The following is a 20,828-nucleotide window of genomic DNA, read 5'->3' as shown; positions in this document are numbered from 1 at the left end:
CACACACACACACACACACACACACACACACACACACACGCACGCTCGGCTCATGACTTATGGGTGATGAAACACATCACTCCAAATAAAGTGTATTATACTTTATTTCATGGGGGGTCATTTCTGGTGTCAAGGGAGGACTTTTCTAGGACCAGTTACAAATTGCAGAGCAGCAGACAGGTGCTCTTATGGAGGGTGAGGAGTCACACTTTATATGTCTGTTGGAAGGGCATTCTACATGTTGTTGTCTGTCTGTCTGTCAGAGCTGTCTATCTGTACTTCACATACAGTATCTCAGTATCTCCTTAGGACTTGCTTCCGGCAGCCGACATGAACAGTCGCATGGACAATCGCTCTCTCGCGAGCTCCCGCAAGCTCTCCAGAAAAATCAAAACAAAAAGGCTAGTCTTTCTGAGGAGAACCCAACTGCGTCCCCCCGTCATTTTCCTTATTCTCATCCTGTGGATTATGGATTCCTACCTCAACTCCGCATGGATTGTACACCAGAGGGATAAGGAATTGTACGAGAAAGAAAAGGTGGAATCACACAGTGACTTCTACCTAGCTACTGGATCCGAGAAGAAACATCCAGGCTACGGCACTGCATCGATTCACTCGATCCTCACAGCCAACCCGAAGCGAAGAAACAAACCCCTGAATGGTAGATTTAATCGCAAGACTTGTTTCTGCATAATAGTACTACTTTCCGGAGACGTTGCCACAAACCCTGGCCCAGTAACCACAAGGCAATCCACTCTGATTACGGCTGAAGCTAACAGGCTAGCAGCTGTGGCTAACGTTGCCATTAGCAACGGGGAACAACAAAGCCAAACTGCAACAAAGAACTTCCGGATCACTGGAGCTAACGTTGCTACCAAAGCTAGCTACGTCGACAACACCGATGGCTCCCCGCCAACTCAACTAGGCGAATCAACCCCGATGATCAACCGAAACACCCACGTTGATTCCACCGCAGCCGTCGACGAGGACGCTTGCACCGACGTACCACGGCGATCAACCGGGAGACGCAGCGTAGCCGAGGACGCGGAGCCAAGGAGTCACCTAGCTGTTTTTACGGGAGCAGAGGCCCTGAAGCACCGTTTTCAACCTACGGTTCCTTCCACGGCCAGCGTCCGAGCAGAGGCCGTGCTGGGTCCCCCGCGACTCATCCCCCGCCAACCCCCCACCCTCCCCCCAACCCCCACAGCTGGTTGCCTACGACGGAACAGATGCTTTGATGGACGCTAACACCACAACACCCCCCTCCCCCCCCGATACTGCTCCTCAACTTGATCTATCAGTGGACAAACATCTCTCCATTGATCAAATGATCAAATCGTTCAGTGTAGGCTTGCACATGATCCACCTCAATGTGAATTCCCTTGTAGGAGACAAGCTAACACAAATCAAGCAGATGTTTTATGATGGTAAGGTTGACATTTTAACTTTCTCTGAAACTAAACTTGATCATACGATAAAGGACTCTGAGATTGAGATTGAAAACTACAAACTCTTCAGAAATGATAGGAGCATTAATGGGAGAAATGGGGTGGTGTATGCATGTATGTACATAATGACAATGACTGCATCCTTCGCGAAGACCTGAAGGATGCAGCCATTGAAGCTGTGTGGGTCGAGATCATTTTTAAAAATGCCAAACCTGTGCTAGTCGGTACCATATACAGACCTCCTAACCAGACTGATTTCTATGAAAGACTTGAGGAGTGTTTAGCTAAGGTGGAATATGCGGAGACGATACTTCTTGGTGACTTTAACACAGACATGCTCCGTAAGGAAGCGTCAGTGTATAAGTCATTCAAGGGGTTTTGTCATCGGCACTCATTCCACCAGTTGATCACTCAGCCCACAAGGCTGTGTGTTTCCACTCAAACTACCATAGATCTCATTCTAAAAATGGACAAGGACAAAATCCTCAATAGTGGTGTTTCTACCTGTGGCATGTGATCATAACATGATCTTCTGCACCAGAAAGAAACGTAAACCTAAGACCGGTTACCACAAATCAGTCACGATCAGAGACCTCAAAAACTATAAGAGTGAGGACTTAGATCACAGGCTAGAGGAACTGGACTGGTCCGACGTACTAAACAGCACACAGGTAGACGAATCTTGGCTTGGTTTCAAAACCAAATTCATTAAAATTTTGGACAGTGTGGCTCCCATGAAAACCATCAGGGTCAAAACCTGCTCGGTACCATGGATGAATTCGGACATCCTTACTGGCATGAAAGTCAGAAACAAAAAGTGTTCTGAGTTTCATAAAAGTTGGATCAAACTCGCCAAATGTTTTAACAAAGTCCTCGAATCCCACGTAGCTAAACTTGAAAAAGAAAAAAACAAGCTAAGAAACAAGGTTAATGGCATGCTCCTATTAGCAGAAAAAAGCTTCCTCGATGACAAAATTGAGGAAAATCAAAGCAAACCACGAGAGCTTTGGAAGCTATTCAACAACCTACTAGGCTGCAGCAAGAAATTGAAAACCAGGTTTACAAACATAAGCCTCAAGGTGAATGACACTCTCATCACATCCAAACATGAAGTGAGTAAAATCCTCAACATATTCTTCACGACCATAACTTGGTTGAAAAACTACCCCCTCACTCTGGGTGCTATGGTGAAGAGTATGTTGACTCATTTTACGAAAAACAGATGATTTTAAACTCTCCCCTGTGAAAACAGAAGAGGTGTTTAAAAAATTGAGTGCTCTTCATCAACACGAAGCCACAGGCCTCGACAATATCCCCGCCAAATTTCTAAAAGACTCAGCCGCCTCCATTGCTCCAATCATTACCCACATAATAAACCTCTCCATCATACAGGGACGGGTCCCTAACGATCTAAAAAAAGCAAGGGTGACCCCTCTGTACAAAAAAGGAAACAAATTAGACCCTGGCAACTACCGCCCTATTTCTATTCTTAGCTCCATCTCGAAAGTCATGGAAAAAATAGTCTATGAACAGGTCGATAAGTATCTTGCCGAGAAAAATCTAATCTACAAATTCCAATCTGGTTTCAGAACAAACCACTCCACTGACACATGCTTTCTCTATTTGAACGACTCTATCAAACAAGATGTCGACAAGGGCAAATATTGCGGCATGGTCATGCTGGACCTCCAGAAGGCCTTTGACACCGTTAATCACCCAATTATGATCAATAAGCTCAAAGCAATAGGTTTTGATGATACGTCAGTGAACTGGATGAGATCCTACCTGGAAGGGAGGGAGCAAGTGGTGGAAGTAAACGGCACCCAGTCCCCCCCCCCCCTCCCTGTGACTTGTGGTGTCCCACAAGGAAGTATACTAGAACCTTTACTGTTCCTGTATGTGAATGATATGTCATCAGCCTGCGACTGCAAACTGTTCCTGTTCGCAGATGACTCGGCCCTGCTAGTCTCGGACAGGGACAGGCTGCAGGTTGAGAAAACTCTCAGCTCCGAACTCAACAAGATCTGCATCTGGCTCTCTGACAACAAACTTTCATTACACCTGGGTAAAACTGAATCCATCCTCTTCGGGTCCAGTCCTAACCTTAGCAAGGCAGAGAGTTTCACGATCAAAGTGGGTGATGATGTCATCAAAAGAAAGGATGAAATTACCTACCTGGGCTCCATCTTGGAGGCAAACCTCTCTGGTAACAAAAACGCCGAAAAAGTGATCAAAAATGTCAACCAAACAACACGCTATTTGTGGAGGATTGATCGTCTAGTCAGTAAGAATACTCTAAAGATTCTTGCAGGGGCCCTCATTCAAGGTCATTATGATTATGCATGCACTTCATGGTATCACAACACCTCCAAGGCCTTAAAAACAAGGCTCCAAACATCCCAAAACAAACTTGTAAGGCTACTTCTTGGCCTCAATCACAAAACCCATCTAACCCCTGCTCATTTTGCTAGGATTGGATGGCTTAGGGTTGAGGACAGAGTACAGCAACTTGCTATGGGCCTGGTCTTCAAGATACACCACAACATTGGGATCCCCCTGTATTTGTCAAAACTAGAACTAGCGCGGCCGAAGCTCTATATCATATGATTATTATATTTGATTAAGATATATGATCTTATAATAATCATGGGGCACGTATAATCATTATCTAATAATCATATAATATAATGAATCATCATACATCTTATTAAGTAATGTGTTCACAGAGAGACAGACAGGCTAGATATAGATAGATATATAGTTAGATAGATAGATAGATAGATAGAATATTCGTTTTATGCTGATGGATAGATAGATAGATAGATAATGTACATTTGTTTGTACTCAAGTACTGTACAAATGTGAGGGGTTTTAACTTTACTGGGTTATCTTCAATTTTCAGTACTTGTACTTCTACTCGACTACATCTCAGAGGCAAAAATTGTCCTGTTGTAAACTGTAGATGTATATAAATGATATACATAAATTATTACACAACCTGCATTAACCACTGTATCCCTATATACTTTGGCTATTTTAAAATAGCCAGTGTACACGCTCACAACGCGTGGCTTTGCGAGTTGTTGTGAGCTTGTAGATCAGCTGTTTTCTAAAGATTTTTCAACATGTTGACTTATTAGAGGTTGCACATGAACTCTGCAGCCGCACTGTGTCTCTCCAAGGCTGGTGATCATTTGGACGTGACATTGTGTGACAAAAACCCACAAAATACACCAAAATAACACTGTTCAACGGGCTAATTAGATTGCATTGATGACATTGACCACACTAACGTTCATACAGGTTGTTGATAAGATGTTTAACATAGCCAGCTCACAGTGGTGGCTTATCCAACGGGCTTTAGGTGCTGAAGCACAGTGCACCAACCTGGGGGGGGGGGGCACCAAATGGCGTGGGGAAAAAAGAACGGCGAAAATCTGCGAAATTTAGAAGCAGGGCTTCCCCCCCCCCCCCTTGACAAAACGCTCCCGGGGGGCACCGAGCCATGGACCGCGCAGCCCCCCCCCCCCCCTTGAAAAAACGGTCCTCAGGATGACACGACCAATGAGAGTGAGCGCTTTCGTTGTTGCTAAGATAAGGTGTATGGCACATGGGTCTCTGCCAGAGTGTAGAAGAGAGAGTAGCGTCACGCTTTGATCTCGCCGCAAAGCGGGCCTCTATGGGTGGAGCAGTGCTTTGGCCGTGAGTTGTTCCTAAGAGCAAAAGGGACGGCTCTCTGATTGAGTAGTAGAAGATACTTCCAAAATGTTAATGAAGTCCATGATCATAACACCAGAGGCAGCTCCACAAATCATGTTCAACCCAGATTTGGCTCAACTAAGGGAATGAACTCGTTCTCATGCTATTCATCGAAAATGTGGAATGCCCTACCAAAAGGAGTAAAGGAGTGTAAAACCCTACTCACTTTCAAAACTGCCCTAAAGATACACCTTCAGGAGGCTGCAATTCGAAAATGACCCCTGTCTAAGTCTTAACCTACCCCCCCTACCCCCCCCCTCCTTCATTTTCCTCTTTTGTATATATATATATATATATATATATTCTTCATACCATAACCTGAAAGCTGATTGTATGACATTCTGTATAGTAGTCTGTATATCTATCTGCCTTATATTTCATCATGATTTGTGTGCATGGGGGTCTCATCTTAAACAAGCTTAGTGCTTAATGAGAGTTCCAGTTTAGTAGACCTTGTATTGTGAATTTGTACTTCCATGTACTGTTATGTACTGTCATGTACTATTCTCATGTCTTACTAAATAAACTACATCAATCAATCAATCAATTGAAATGATAGCTGGGGGCGGGGCAATCCGCCCTCTAGTTATATTATACCTCTATGGTCCTGAGAGGGACGCGCAGCTGTGACGCCATTAACTATCGACTGCAGTGAAGTCTTAAAGAGACAGTATTCTGTACAGGTATCAACTGTTGTAATGAAAAATAAACATGGACCTAATGTAATAAAATAAAGACCATTCAGTAGTTGGTGGACTTTCAACCATGAAAATAAAACTATAATTGTAACCTTGTTACAAGAGCAACAGCGACATCTACTGACTACTGTACACAAAGCAACACAAACTCATTAGCCTGGGACCTGATCCCATAGAGGTATAATATAACTAGAGGGCGGATTGCCCCGCCCCCAGCTATCATTTCAATGAATGTGCTCAGTGGCGTTTTGAAGCACCCGGAAACCTGCCGGAAGTAGAATTATTGGTTCGATTTTGACCACCCGTAGAGTTATGAGCATGCGCACTAGTGTCCTTTTTGCGTTCTACGGCAGCCCGTGTGTCAAGGATTGAACGCGAGATATTTATTAAATACACTCGAGATGCATATTTATATGTAAATGCATATGTATGTTTGTATAATATGTTTACATATTTATTTGTATAAATATAAATATATCTCAGTATGTTTTGCGCGTGCATGTATTTCTCCCCGCCTGCAGTTCCAGCTTTGGCCACTGGGGTGGCAGCTTCAATGTTTCTCAGCAACTCTGGGGGCTTGCCTGATCCCAGGCTAATGAGCGGAAATAACGTACGTCATCATGTGGCCGGAAGCAGCAACCGGAACCACTGGCGCCGTGCATCTCCTAAATGATTCCCCTGGTTTAAAACTTGTTTAGTTTGGTATAATCGTTTCGTTTCTTTTGGTATAATAATGGTTTGGTAAGTTCATTTTCTATTATAAATTAAGTGCATTCGTTTAAATGCTTAATGTATAGTTTTAATGTGCAAATGAATTGTTTTTTGCTTCTTTTTTACTTTAGAGGATACTCTTATTCTGAAGAGATCGTCCACCGGAAGTCTTATATCTGATGACGGAACACAGCGCGGTTACTATGGTTACAAACTCATGAATGAAAACGAAAGTTAGAATTGAACAACAAGACAAGATGGCGGTTCAGTCCGTCTCATTGTTCTTCTCACTCAGCGTTTTAACTGCTAAATCATGTATTTATTTCTACATGTTGTTGATGACGTGGAGCAGCTGTTACACATCTGTCACAGGTAAGATAACACGGTTTAGTTAGCTCTGCTCTCCTTCTAATGCTGTGGACCAGAGCTTTTCAATTGTATAAAATGTATAAAAATCCTTTGAATATAGCAGATCTACAAGCTCACAACGCATGGTGTTGTGAGCTTGTAGATATGCTATTTTAAATTGCCAAAGTTTAAATAGGGCTGAAGTGGTCTTGTGATAATAATCAAAATCTACATAGTAACTAAAGTTTTCAAATAATTGTGGAGATGTAGTAGAAGTAAAAGTATTGCAAATTGGAAATCTCCAGTACAGTAAAGGTACCTCAAATTGTACTTAAGTAGGCCTACAGTACTTGAGTTGAGTACATGTACTTAGTTACTTTTCAACCCTGCATAAGTGTATTTTTAAAATAAATGTATGTCTTTAAAAAAAACATTAAATGTGATGATCTGACTTTGAAGACATCCGGAAACCTTATATTTCTATTATAGCTCCAGAACCGGATGTCTAATGGTTGATCACAGAACAGAGCTTGTGATTGACATGTAGAAAAGTTAGTGTGGCTGTTTGTAAACAACCAGCTGACTGACAGCTGATTACAGTATGAGTCCAGTGAGCATCATGAACTAACTTAGTGCTTCATTTGGTTTTGTTTTAAGGACAATATCAGGTGATCGGGTCTTCTCAGGACATCCTGGTCAAAGAGGGAGATGATGTGATCCTTCCATGTCTCATTAAACCACCGTTCAACATGGAGACGAAGACGGTGGAGTGGTCCAGACCTGACCTGAAGCCGAAGCTCATTAATCTCCTCAAAGATGGACATTTCACACATGACATAGAACTGAACCCGTTGTACACAGACAGAACGTCTCTGTTTCATGATCCGCTGCGTAATGGTAACATGTCACTGAAACTGTCCAGGGTGAAGCTCTCAGACGAGGGGAAGTACAGATGTTTTGCTCCACACGTGTACAGCAGCACTTTGATCCAGCTCCTTGTTGGTAAGTTTCAGTGTCTTACACATGAATGGACACATGCTGGACACTGCTGTTTTAATAGGATGTTCAGTGTTTTATCAACTGTACTCCAGTATGTTTTAAAATATATGCTTATCACTGTTTTTAGTTTATTTTAGACGTATTGTACAGTGCTGGTCCTGAGTACGATTTTCATTTCATGTGTAAGCATGATAAATTAACCTTCAAATGACAAGCAAGAAAAGAGCAAGACAAAATAGCTTTCATTACATTTTGTTTTGTTTTTTGAACAAGACTTCTCAAAATAAACTCCTGAACTGTTTCTATGGGATGGATGGATAGATAATCATGTTTATGTGTGTTTACAGGGTCAGGGTCTCAGCCAGTGATCTCTTCAAATGGACCAACAGACGGTGGTGTATCTTTGTCATGTGACTCTGGGTGCTGGTATCCACAACCTGAGATGTCTTGGCTGGACGGTGATGGAAACAACATCACTGCTGGACCCTCAGTGACAGACACACCTTCTCAACACTGTTATGATGTCCAGAGGAATGTGACAGTGAGGACAGCAGGTCTTGTGACCTGTAGAGTTCACCTGCCACGCTTCAACCACACTGTTGAGACACAACATTACATCTCAGGTAATGGATATTTACATCACTGTTTAACACCTTGAAGAACCTCTGTCTCACTGTAACATTCTATATACATTCTATACATACCACACTGTATTCACTGTAACATTCTATATACATTCTATAAATACTACACACTGTATTCACTGTAACATTCTATATACATTCTATAAATACTACACACACTGTATTCACTGTAACATTATATATACATTCTATAAATACTACACACTGTATTCACTGTAACATTCTATATACATTCTATAAATACTACACACTGTATTCACTGTAACATTCTATATACATTCTATACATACCACACTGTATTCACTGTAACATTCTATATACATTCTATAAATACTACACACTGTATTCACTGTAACATTCTATAAATACTACACACTGTATTCACTGTAACATTCTATATACATTCTATACATACCACACTGTATTCACTGTAACATTCTATATACATTCTATAAATAATACACACTGTATTCACTGTAACATTCTATATACATTCTATAAATAATACACACTGTATTCACTGTAACATTCTATATACATTCTATAAATACTACACACTGTATTCACTGTAACATTCTATATACATTCTATACATACCACACTGTATTCACTGTAACATTCTATATACATTCTATAAATAATACACACTGTATTCACTGTAACATTCTATATACATTCTATAAATAATACACACTGTATTCACTGTAACATTATATATACATTCTATAAATACTACACACTGTATTCACTGTAACATTCTATATACATTCTATAAATAGAATTATAGACAGTATCTATTTTACTGCATGTGTCTTTCAGCATGACTGAGACAGGTCCTGCTATTTAACCCATTCAAACTAGGAAAGCATCTGTTATTTTAGCTGTATAATATATTAGCACTTTGGTTGGCTATTCAAAAATAGCAGATCTACAAGCTCATAGCACGTCACTTCATGCCGCGCTATGAGCTTGTACATCTGCTATTTTAGAAAAACAGTGAACATTTCTGACACTTCTTTGAATATATATATTTATATATATATATATTTTTTAAAGCGAACATTTTTAACTCAAATCTTTATATATACACACACTATATATATATATATATATATATATATATATATATATATATATATATATATATACATATATATGTATATATATCACATATATATATATATACATATATATATATATATATATATATATATATATATATACATATATATATATGTGTATATATGTATATGTATATATATATATATATATATATATATATATATATATATATATATATATATATATATATATGTATATATATATACACATATATATATATATACATATACATATATATATATATACACATATATATATATATATACATATACATATATATATATATGTGTATATATGTATATGTATATGTGTATATATATATATATATATATATATATATATATATATATATATATATATACATACACATATATATATACAAAGATTTGAGTATATCATATATATTTTAACTCAAATCTTTGCTCCTGGGGGTCCCTGGAACAAAATATTTTGAGATGGGGGTCCACAGCCAAATACATATCATTTTGGGGGTCTATGAAAAAGTTTGAGAACCACTGACATTATAGCAACATGGAGTATGGCCAAAATACACCATATTTAATATTTTATACACCAAATGTGTTACAAAATAGTGGAAATAGCAGATCTACAAGCTCACAACATTTCATTTGTATCAGTTCATTCATTAACAGGGTTAACAGACTCATCTGTAATGCATTATTATGCATGCCTGTATATACAAAATGTGGGGCAGGTAACAGATTTCGATAGGTAACCAAATATGGTGCAACAGGCCACCTACTGGCCAAAAAGATGGGGGGAAAAACAATAGAAATCTAACCTGTACAACAATGTCTAAGTACATTAAACATGATGAAAGAAGACATTCCAACAGCCAGACCACTGAGCAATATTTGTGAAACATCTGACAACACTGACCATCCACCATGTCTGAGAGAAAGAGTCTATAACTAGTTACTTAATAGTTACTGCTCTCAAAAAGTAACTAGTCAATTTACTAGTTACTGCATTACAAAAGTAACTAGTTACGTTATTGTCTCCGCCAGGCCGAAAGGCATGGCGAGAGAGTATGTTTTACACCCCGTCCGTCCGTCCGTCCTTGTGTCCGTGTGTCCGTGTGTCCGTCCGTCTGTGACCAGCTAATCTCTGGCACCGTTGTCTTGATCGCAGCGAAACTGTGCACACACATTCCCTGGATGCCAATTCAGAACCTTTGCCCCAAATTCTTCTCATGGGCCTTTTATAGTGCCACCAGGAGGCCGATTTGTGCAAAACACATTTTTTGACACTACTCCTACAGATTTTGTCCAAAAGTCACGCAAATCGGTACAAAGTATCTCTATAGTCATTAAACGAAACGGGTCTTTCAGATTTCTCATATTCCATCCTGATTGGCTAAAAATGTCTTCCAAAGTTTGCAGGAGTGCTCCGTTTTGAACAAAATGCCTCAAATCATGAACACAGCATGCAATTTCCGTGAAATTTTGCACGCACAGTCCCATTAGGCCGAGGAAGAACTACCATTTGAATTTAGTCAAATCAGCCTCATGGTGGCGCTATAATAGGCCGATTCGTGTTTTTACCTATAACTGCACCGATCCGTGTAAAACTTTGTATGCACACTCCCTAGAAGTCAAGGAAAAACCTTTGCCCTGCATTTTTCACATCTGCCTTTTATAGCGCCACCAGGAGGCCGACTTATGTAAAACACATTATTTTATACTACTCCTTCCAATTTTATCCAAATTTCACGCAAATCGGTACACATGATCTCTATAGTCATGTGATCACGACGGATGTGTTTGATTTTTCATATTCCATACTGATTGGCTAAGATTGACATCTAAAGTTTTCATTATTGGCTTGTTTTGAACAACATTCCGCAAATCATGAACGCAGCGTCCAATTGCGCTCAAACTGTGCACACACATTCACACTATGTTGAGGAACAAATGCCACCCTTTTAACATTGGCCTGTTATAGCGCCACCAACAGGTCTAATTTAGCGAAACAAATGTTTTTAACAAAATGCCTCAAATCATGAATGCAGTCAGTGTCCGATTGTCGTGCAAGGCCTAAGAAGACATGGCACCCTTTTCACGTTGGCCTATCATAGCGCCACCAGGAGGCCACAATAGCCTACCTGACCTGGCGGAGACCTGTGCTCCGAGGAGCACTTTTTCTAGTTATAGTTACTTTTGCGTTGTATTTATCATGCTTCAAAATGTATACATTTGCATGTTACTGAAGCACAAGATGACAACTCATCTTACATGTATTTTCAATCACTATGATGAAAACTGCTTGGCTTTAGACTGGAGCAGAAGGAAACACACCTCCATGTTGAAGAACATGTAGTGCAGGGTTCATGATCATGTGTTTATATTCAACATAGAGTTACAGGTTGACTAAAAACTTGTTTTAACCCTTTAAGACCTGAGGACGATTCTATAAATGCCTTCTGAATCAATAGTTCTCAAACTTTCATGATTTTTTTTTTTTTTTCCCCCAAAAAATAGCAGATGTGAGCTTGTAGATCTGCATTCTTATTAACTACTAGACCATACCCGGTGAAGTGCGCAGGCGTTTGGCCTTCTTTTCATAAACCTTGTTGCTTGTAGGGCTCGCTTAGTTTATATATATATATATATATATATATATATATATATATATATATATATATATATATATATATATACTGTGTACCAGAGGTGGGGACAAAAATAGACTTGGACTTGCTTGGGACTTGAATGCCAAAGACTTGAGACTTGACTTGACTTGAACGCCAAGGACTTGAGACTTGACTTGACTTGAGCCCTCTTGACTTGAACATTTTCAAGTCACTTAATACCTTACAGCAAGCCCAAATAATATTAAAATGTTTAAAAAGTGTTGCATCAACTAACCGGCCGTCAGTGACGCCTAGCATAGTGTTGCCAAGTCCGCTTATTTTCCGCAACATTTTGGAGAAAAAAATGGCTTGTTTTTGGCTTGTTTTTTTTGGGTCGGTTTGCTTATTTCTCTCACGATACATGGCACCGCTGACAAACTCACAGTCCCATTGACAGTAACACAACAACAACGAGACAGGAGGACAGCACATAAATCGCCTTGTAATTCGTATTGATTCCCCGACATTAAAGTATCAGTTCAATACAGGACACATCTTTTAATTTCTGTTAATTTAAACTGGTAACCTTAATCATGTAGTAGCGTGTACTAGCGTCGCCTGTGTTCCACGTGTTGCACGTAAACAAACACATACCGGCTTCACTCCTGCCGTCGCTGCTGCTGGAGGTCTGGGTGGAAGAAAATGACGACTCCAGCAGTTATAGCTTATGGTTTTAGGGAAAACATTATTGTAACTGGGGAGAGAGAGAGAGAGAGAAGACCTACTTCACATTAACATTACTGTGTGTGCTAAGTGCAAACTATAATAACCAGTGGTGGAAACAAAGTAACTTTCCACGTAAGTACATTTACTCAATTTTTAGCTATACATTCGGCCATTTGAAATTAGCCGAATAGCAGATCTACAAGCTCACAATAAGCTTGTAGATCTGCCTTTAAACCCTGTCCTCACGGAGGAAATTGAAAAGTACAGTATCTGCATTATGTTGGTGGACTCCAGAACCCTAGTTTAATAATAAATGCAAATTGTGGAAAATGCTCATGATTTATGTAAATCTTTACATTATCATTCATTAGTATTATGTCTTGGTGGGACTTGTTTGGGACTCGAAACAAAAGGCAAGGACTTGGTTGGGACTCGAAACAAAAAGTTCAGGACTTGGACTTGACTTGGGACTTGCCTGTGTTGACTTGGACTTGACTCTGGACTTGAGAGCAAAGACTTGAGACTCGACTTGGACTTGCAACATAGGGACTTTGTCCCACCTCTGCTGTGTACATACATCTACTGATGCCTAATCTGGACACATCTTCAGTGATGTTCCTGGAATCATAGGACGTTTCGGGTCTCACAACATCATACGACCTCCTCCAGGTGACCCAGCCGGGGCTGATCAGACCCCAGCTTGTGTCCAGATGGCTAGCTAGCTACCATGACTCCATGGCTCCCCTCTTTTGAGCCACAGCCATCTTGAGGCCCTCTCTGCCGCATCGGTGGTACTGCGGATGGCTCTCCTCTTTCTCTCTCCCTCGATGCCTAAACTACTGAAGGCTCTGACCAAGGAACGGGCTGCAAATCCTCTGCACCCAACTTCCACAGGGAAACACCTTGCTCTCCATCCAGCCTGCTGACAGTCACTGACCAGTCCTGCGTACTTGGAGAGCTTCCTTTCAAAGGCTTCTTCCAAGCGATCTTCCCACGGGACTGTCAGCTCCAGCAGCACAGCTTGCTTGTATATATATAGTATATATATATATATATATATATATATATATATACATATATCAGACATGCAAAAGTGTCACTTTTCAGCTACAGTCACTTGAACCCAAATAGGGCAATTGTGTGACACCTGACCCGAAAGAAATCAACATGTCACCTTTTTCACCTTGGGGCTGTTTGCATGCCTGATATATATATATATATATATATATATATATATATATATATATATATATATATATATATATATATATATATATATATATATATATATATATAATGACAGCAGGAAGTATTACTACTTTGATTCAGAACAATATTAGTCTTTAAAGCATTTATAAAGTATTGTTTGTAGTTCTACTTCTTTACTTTTGTATTTCTACCTGATATTATTACACACTTACTACATTTATAGGTCAGTTATGTATCTTATCACATTCTGTATTATGTTGTCATGATCTAACATGGAAACATTTGCAAATTTTATCCATGATTGTCAACTATTAAACCATTTATAAAGCTTTGTACATTGAACCTACGTAGCTCTCTCACCAACACATAATAACATATAAACTACAGACCTGAGCTTTAGAACAGGGTTAGGATTAGACCTCTACCATGTTAACACCACTGTGGATTTATTGATTCATGTTATAATGTTTACTCTGTGCTCACTGTGTTTCAGAGGATGTGATTCACACAGAGAGAGGATCAACTGGAGGATGGATTGCAGGGATTGTTATACTGATCATCATCATCTTAGTGGCAGCAGTGGGATACATCTACTGGCAAAAGCATCAGAGTGAGTCTATATTTTATAAATCATCCATCTATGATTATAACATCATAGATGTTAAATGATTCAGGGTTTCCTGCAGGACAAAACGTAGCCTAGGGGAGGGTGCACGTGGGGGGGGGGGGGGGGGGGGGGGGGTTCACGGGCGCGTGCACTGGGGCGATATGGAAAAAATCTAAAAATAATATCTCAATACCTATACCAGTGGTTCTAAAAGTGGGGCCCTTGAAGGGGTTCCAGGGGGGTCCCCAGCTAAATGTGTTAATATGTAGAGATGCTCCGATTACAATTTTTGGGGCCGATCACTGGAAGCAGTATCTGCCGATCCCGATATTACCGATCACAGCGTCAAATCCATAAATTCTTCTATTTATTGTGCTACTGTAGCAGTATTTATATATTTAATGATTGTTATTGCCATCTGGCAATTACAGGTCATGTTCTACTTGCCCGAAAAGTAAATTGGCATTATAAAATGATAGGTACAATTTTAACACTTTACTTTCTACTTGCAAATTCTGGGGCTGCACGATAGACAAAATATCATACCTCAATATGTAAGCCAAATATCTCAATAGCTATACAATATGACTATGGTTCAGGTTCACACTTGTTATTTTATATTATTAAGTGTAGCAACAGTGAAAACTTGTCATTCTTCAAAAACAGCATGTTTTAGGTCAGCTGTCTGTGCTCTTATTTTAAACTCCACAGACCAGAAGTCACGTATTACTTAAGCCTCTTATTGTCTCCGCGAGGCCGAAAAGCCTGGCGAGAGAGTATGTTTTGCCCCCTGTCCGTCCACTTGTGCACTGTTGTTTTGAATCTGACGCTTTTCAATAGGCACTTAGACTAACAACATAGACTTGTTTGACAGCACTGTGATCAGTGTATTTATCAGACATTTAAAACTCTCAATACTTAGTAAACTTGACCCTAGGCTCCGTACTTGGTCTGCTCTTTTTCCCTCTAAACTCTACCTCTAGTGGTTCATGTAAATAAAAGAAAAAGGTCCCATCACACAAAGATTTGGAGACCCCCCTGTAGTAACTCTGAGGACCCCCTAGGGGTCCCGCACCCCACGTTGAAGACCCCTGCTCTACAGACCCCTTAACAGATGACGTCACACTGATGAGAACCAGTTTGCGCGCAATAAAACCCATTCTGTCAGGTCTCGCTAGGACGTGCCTCACCAGCCAACACACAAGAGGGGGTTGGGGTGTGCTGAAAGCAGCGCACCCCAAAACAACAGGTTGGGAATTGATTGCGTGAAACAATCACCTGTGCGTCCAGTCTCAATGTTAGTAAACAAATAATTGGTCTATAGAGCGTGCCAACACGTCGTCACCACGGGGGGGGGGGGCGTGGCATAGTAGCGCAGACATGTTTGTTTTGGGCAATGTTAAGTCAACCTGGTTTATACCCCTCAAAGATGTCCGCTGCTACCAAAAGACACTTGTTGACGCCCCCTTCAGGATTTTTGGCACGCTCTATAGGGACTTACTTTATATCTAGGCTAGAAAACATTCAGTTGGATATTATACACACAAACACACAAGACACAGACACAAGACATCAAAGACAAGCATTTACAGCTGCCATTAATTAGTGCTGTTGATTGCCTGCTATGACATGTGGTCAAATGCACAGGCTCAACGAGCCATCGTTAGCCTGCTAGTGTTACAGCTGACTGGCAATATGTGCATTTGTGTTGAGAACGCATTCCACCGAGTATACTACTCTGATCTAATCCAAGGAATTACAATCTAAAATGGTGGATTTTAGATTGGCTGGTCAATTTGAGATGACAACAGCAACAAAGGTTAGTAGTAGACCTATATTTGAGATGTATGATGATCAGTTATTATTCCAGTCCTCTATCCAAGATGTTTTACAACGTGAACAACTTCACTTTTGAGACCAGGGCTAGTTCTCCTCCTGCGCGACAGTGTGCGTCTCCCTCTCTCTGTGTCAGCACTGTGTGTGTGTGTGTGTGTGTGTGTGTGTGTGTGTGTGTGTGTGTGTGTGTGTGTGTGTGTGTGTGTGTGTGTGTGTGTGTGTGTGTGTGTGTGTGTGTGTGTGTGTGTGTGTGTGTGTGTGTAGGGGGGGAGGGGGGTTAGAGCTGCAGCCTGAGATACTGTGCGTTACAGAGACAGAACACTTCTGCATTCAATGGTGTTTTACCGAGAGACAATACTCCTCCATACAATGGCGATCAGATCGGTGAATTTACCTGTGATCGAATGTAGATCGACCAAAGCCGATAGAGGCATTATCGGCCGATCGCGATGGGTGACCGATCGATCGGAGCATCTCTATTAATATGGCATCAAAACCGATTGAACTACTTTATCCCTGTACATCGGATATTTGAAAATAGCCGATCTACAAGCTCACAACGTCGAACACTGCAAAACGCTATTTGTTTATATTTTTATCTTGAAATAAATGTGAAAGTTTTGACAGTTTTTAAAACACAAATCCTTTATGGGGGTCAGTTGACACTACATATTTTCAGATGGGGGTCCCTGGTCAAATACTTCATTTGGGGGTCCTTGACATGAAAAAGTTTTAGAACCACTGATCTATATTATATATGACTACGGGTTCACACACACACACACACACACACACACACACACACACACACACACACACACACACACACACACACATCCCCACACACGCACGCGCGCGCGCATACACACACACACATAAACATACACATACACACACACACACACACACACACACACACACAGAGCATTCTTCAAAATCATCATATTACAGGTCAACTGTGCTCTTATTTCAAATTCCACCGACCAGAACTTACTTTCCAATACTTGACAAAGTCTTATTTAGTTTTGAAGCCCATTGACCGGAAGTCAAACACTGTTGCTCCTATAATTTGACAAAAGTACTCAATTGACTGGAAGTAAAATGTTTCCGTTGATGAACAGGCTAAGCTTTGCTGACCACTGATCCTTCAATAAACTAAACATCGTTGGTAGCGTACTGGCACGGCTATTTGCAGCACTCTTGTTTTCACATGTTGATTAGTAATTAATTTGCAGTGAGAGACACATCAGTGAGACAGTGAGGCTGTCAGCGGGACAGACACTGTCCTGTGAAACTAACGCACAGACGTAGTCGTGCTCATCTCATGCACACGCCGCCCGTGCTGGAGTTAAATAGTTTTGGAAGTTTTTCTATGTGACTCATGGGTAACGAAGGCTGAAAACAACCTATTAACTTGAAAGGTGAGGTACATGGCTCTGGCTGCCTTTAGCTGAAGCCTATATGCAGGAAGCAAAAACCCAGAGAGTGAGATGGAGAGCCCTACAGGGTAAAGAGGATTAAGTCAAGTACATGCAGTGTCTATCTACAGTATATCGTTACATTTAGCCACGTAGTTAAAACCTTGCACGTTCATAATGATGTGTTATTGACTTTAAAGGTATCATGACATTCATTTTCACTTTTTTTATTTTCAATGTTTTATTTGGGGTTTTATGACCTCAATTACACCCAAAAAACCTGAACTTAGAACATTCAGTGGATTTTCTGTGGTCTGGGGTTTTCTGAATAATTAGGCTGAAAAGTAATCTGCCCCTCTCCTCCCACTATCCTTTCCTTTGGGGGGGGGGCGGAGCAGAGGCGATGATTGACAGGCAAAATCCCTCACCAGCGACACCCGCAGGCAAAGATTTCTTTTTTCATTGCAGTTGAAAAGGCTTTAGAAATGTGAGAGAAAAACACCTACCATTGATCACTGGAATGGAATTTTCACTTAAAACTTTTTGTACACTTTTGAAGGACCAGGACAAAGACTTTGAATGTGGTGTAAAAGTGAATGTCATTAAACCTTTAAAGCCTCGGTGAACGCAGCATGCTCTCCTGTGAGGAGCACTGGACATGTATGATGAGCTGGTGTCACGTACATGATGAAAACACAACCAGATATAATATGTTATTGTGGTGATATAGCCTATAGAGCGTGCCAACGCGTCATCACCACGGGGGGGCGCGGCATAGTAGTGCAGACATGTTTGTTTTGGGCAATGTTAAAGGGACACTTCGCCGATGTTGCAACCAGATCTTATTTTAATGAAGTTTAGGACTCAAGAAACAAGATCCTGTTTTTTTTTTGTGTATAATCTGTGTTTTTAGATATCTAGTAATCTTCGAATACATCGTGACGTTATTTACGTCACGAGATGTTACGTCATTCCTTTCCGCACTACATGCCTCGGCGCGTCTCAGTCAGACCAGCTCCAAAGACAGCCCCAATGGGGTGTCCGTAACACTTTGTTCAACCTTCTTTCCCCACTCGGCCACTCCCATTAGCTGCGGCCAGCAGGCAACCCCCCTTGCAGAGTGAGGCATTACTTTACCTGAGTTATCTTCTGATAGTTGTACTTGAATGTTGACATGAAATATTAATCCTGTGTAGTGTTTCATAAGCGCAAGCGTGAAAAAAAAATACAGCGTGGAGTGGCAGCGCTGGTAAACAAACACCGTCGCGAAAGGCTAGGATCATAATACCAAGGATTCGACAGTGATGTCACTACTATGCGACACGGAAGTAGAACTGCATAAAGATATCAAGGATTTGTCAGTGATATGACATCACTAACGAATCCTTGGACATATATGTAACTAGATGAACGTGTGCGAGGTACACTTTCTTCAGCCAGTGTTGCCAGATATTGTGAGAGAAATAAGCAACCAGGTCTATGAAAACAAGCCCAAAAGAAGATAACTAGGCCAAGAGCACTTTATCTTGACATGGGATATTATATATTTGAAAATTGCCGATCTACAAGCTCACAACGCTTCGCGACCCATTGTGAGCTTGTAGATCTGCTATTTACAAAAAAATCTTGAGGGGGAAAAAGTGCAAAATGTGGAATATTTTTGACACATATTTGTTAGGGGCTCCCTGGCACAAATTATAATTTCAGATGGGGGTCTGTGGAAAAATACATGAACATGTTTGAGAACCACTGGTTTAAATCAAAACATTTGGAAACAAGCCCAAATATCAACTACATTTTAGAAAGAAGCCGCTTATAATAAGCAGACATGGCAACACTGGCATGCTGTTTGGATGTTGTTGTTGGAGATCACACCCACATGCAACCTCCCCTGCCACAAGGAGGTGCAGTGCACCAAAGCATTATGGTCATTGTAGTAATGCAGCAGTCCAGTCAAACCCTAGTCAAACACACAGATTTCATAATTTTTCTGGCCATAGGGTGCACATTTTAAATTGTGCTACTGTTATCTACTACAAATACTATTACCATTGAGTGATTGCAGTTTCTTCCAGTGGTGAAATGCTCCCTTAAGTCAACCTGGTTTATACCCCTCAAAGATGTCCACTGCTACCAAAAGACACTTGTTGACGCCCCTTTCAGGATTTTTGGCACGCTCTATAGTCTGTCTTTCTGACACCCAGCGCTATGGTGTAGCCTCGGCGATGGATATTTTTGCCTCTTATTTTTTACAGATCATGTCAAACCTTCTTCAATATATTGATTATATTGATCAAACATGTGTTCATGTAGTAAATGTATATAATTATAGTGTTTATAAGAGTTAACATGATGTGTAACATACTGTAATCTTTCTCCCATACAGCGGTTCTGTTAGAAGGTAAGATCAAATCCATGATGTACTTAGATGATGTTCATGTAGTAAATGTATATAATTATAGTGTTTATAAGAGTTAACATGATCTTTAACATACCTGTAATCTTTCTCCCATACAGCGCATCCTCAGACTCCTCAGTATGAACGTAAGATCAAATCCATGATGTTCTTAGATGATGTTCATGTAGTAAATGTATATAATTATAGTGTTTATAAGAGTTAACATAATGTGTAACATACCTGTAATCTTTCTCCCATACAGAGGAAGAAGATGAAGGTAAGTTCAAATCCATGACGTACTGAGTTCCAACT

The 20,828-nt window shown here is 40.4% G+C and overlaps 1 protein-coding gene across 1 annotated transcript; it reads left to right on the top strand.

Moving 5' to 3' along the window:
• Window positions 1-330: 330 nt before the first annotated feature.
• On the top strand, window positions 331-20,819 carry LOC308084504 (uncharacterized protein; the record flags this gene model as incomplete). Its single annotated transcript, XM_080427168.1, has 8 exons — window positions 331-1,153; window positions 6,851-6,988; window positions 7,622-7,966; window positions 8,311-8,586; window positions 14,751-14,867; window positions 20,505-20,519; window positions 20,636-20,662; window positions 20,779-20,819. 8 exons carry the CDS (start codon window positions 331-333, stop codon window positions 20,817-20,819), a joined length of 1,782 nt encoding a protein of 593 aa, XP_080283294.1.
• Window positions 20,820-20,828: the final 9 nt, after the last annotated feature.

The sequence above is a fragment of the Gymnoscopelus braueri genome (genome assembly GCF_963280865.1).
Source record: "Gymnoscopelus braueri genome assembly, chromosome: 4".
NCBI lineage: Eukaryota > Metazoa > Chordata > Actinopteri > Myctophiformes > Myctophidae > Gymnoscopelus > Gymnoscopelus braueri.
This window is presented reverse-complemented; position numbering and strand designations above follow the sequence as displayed.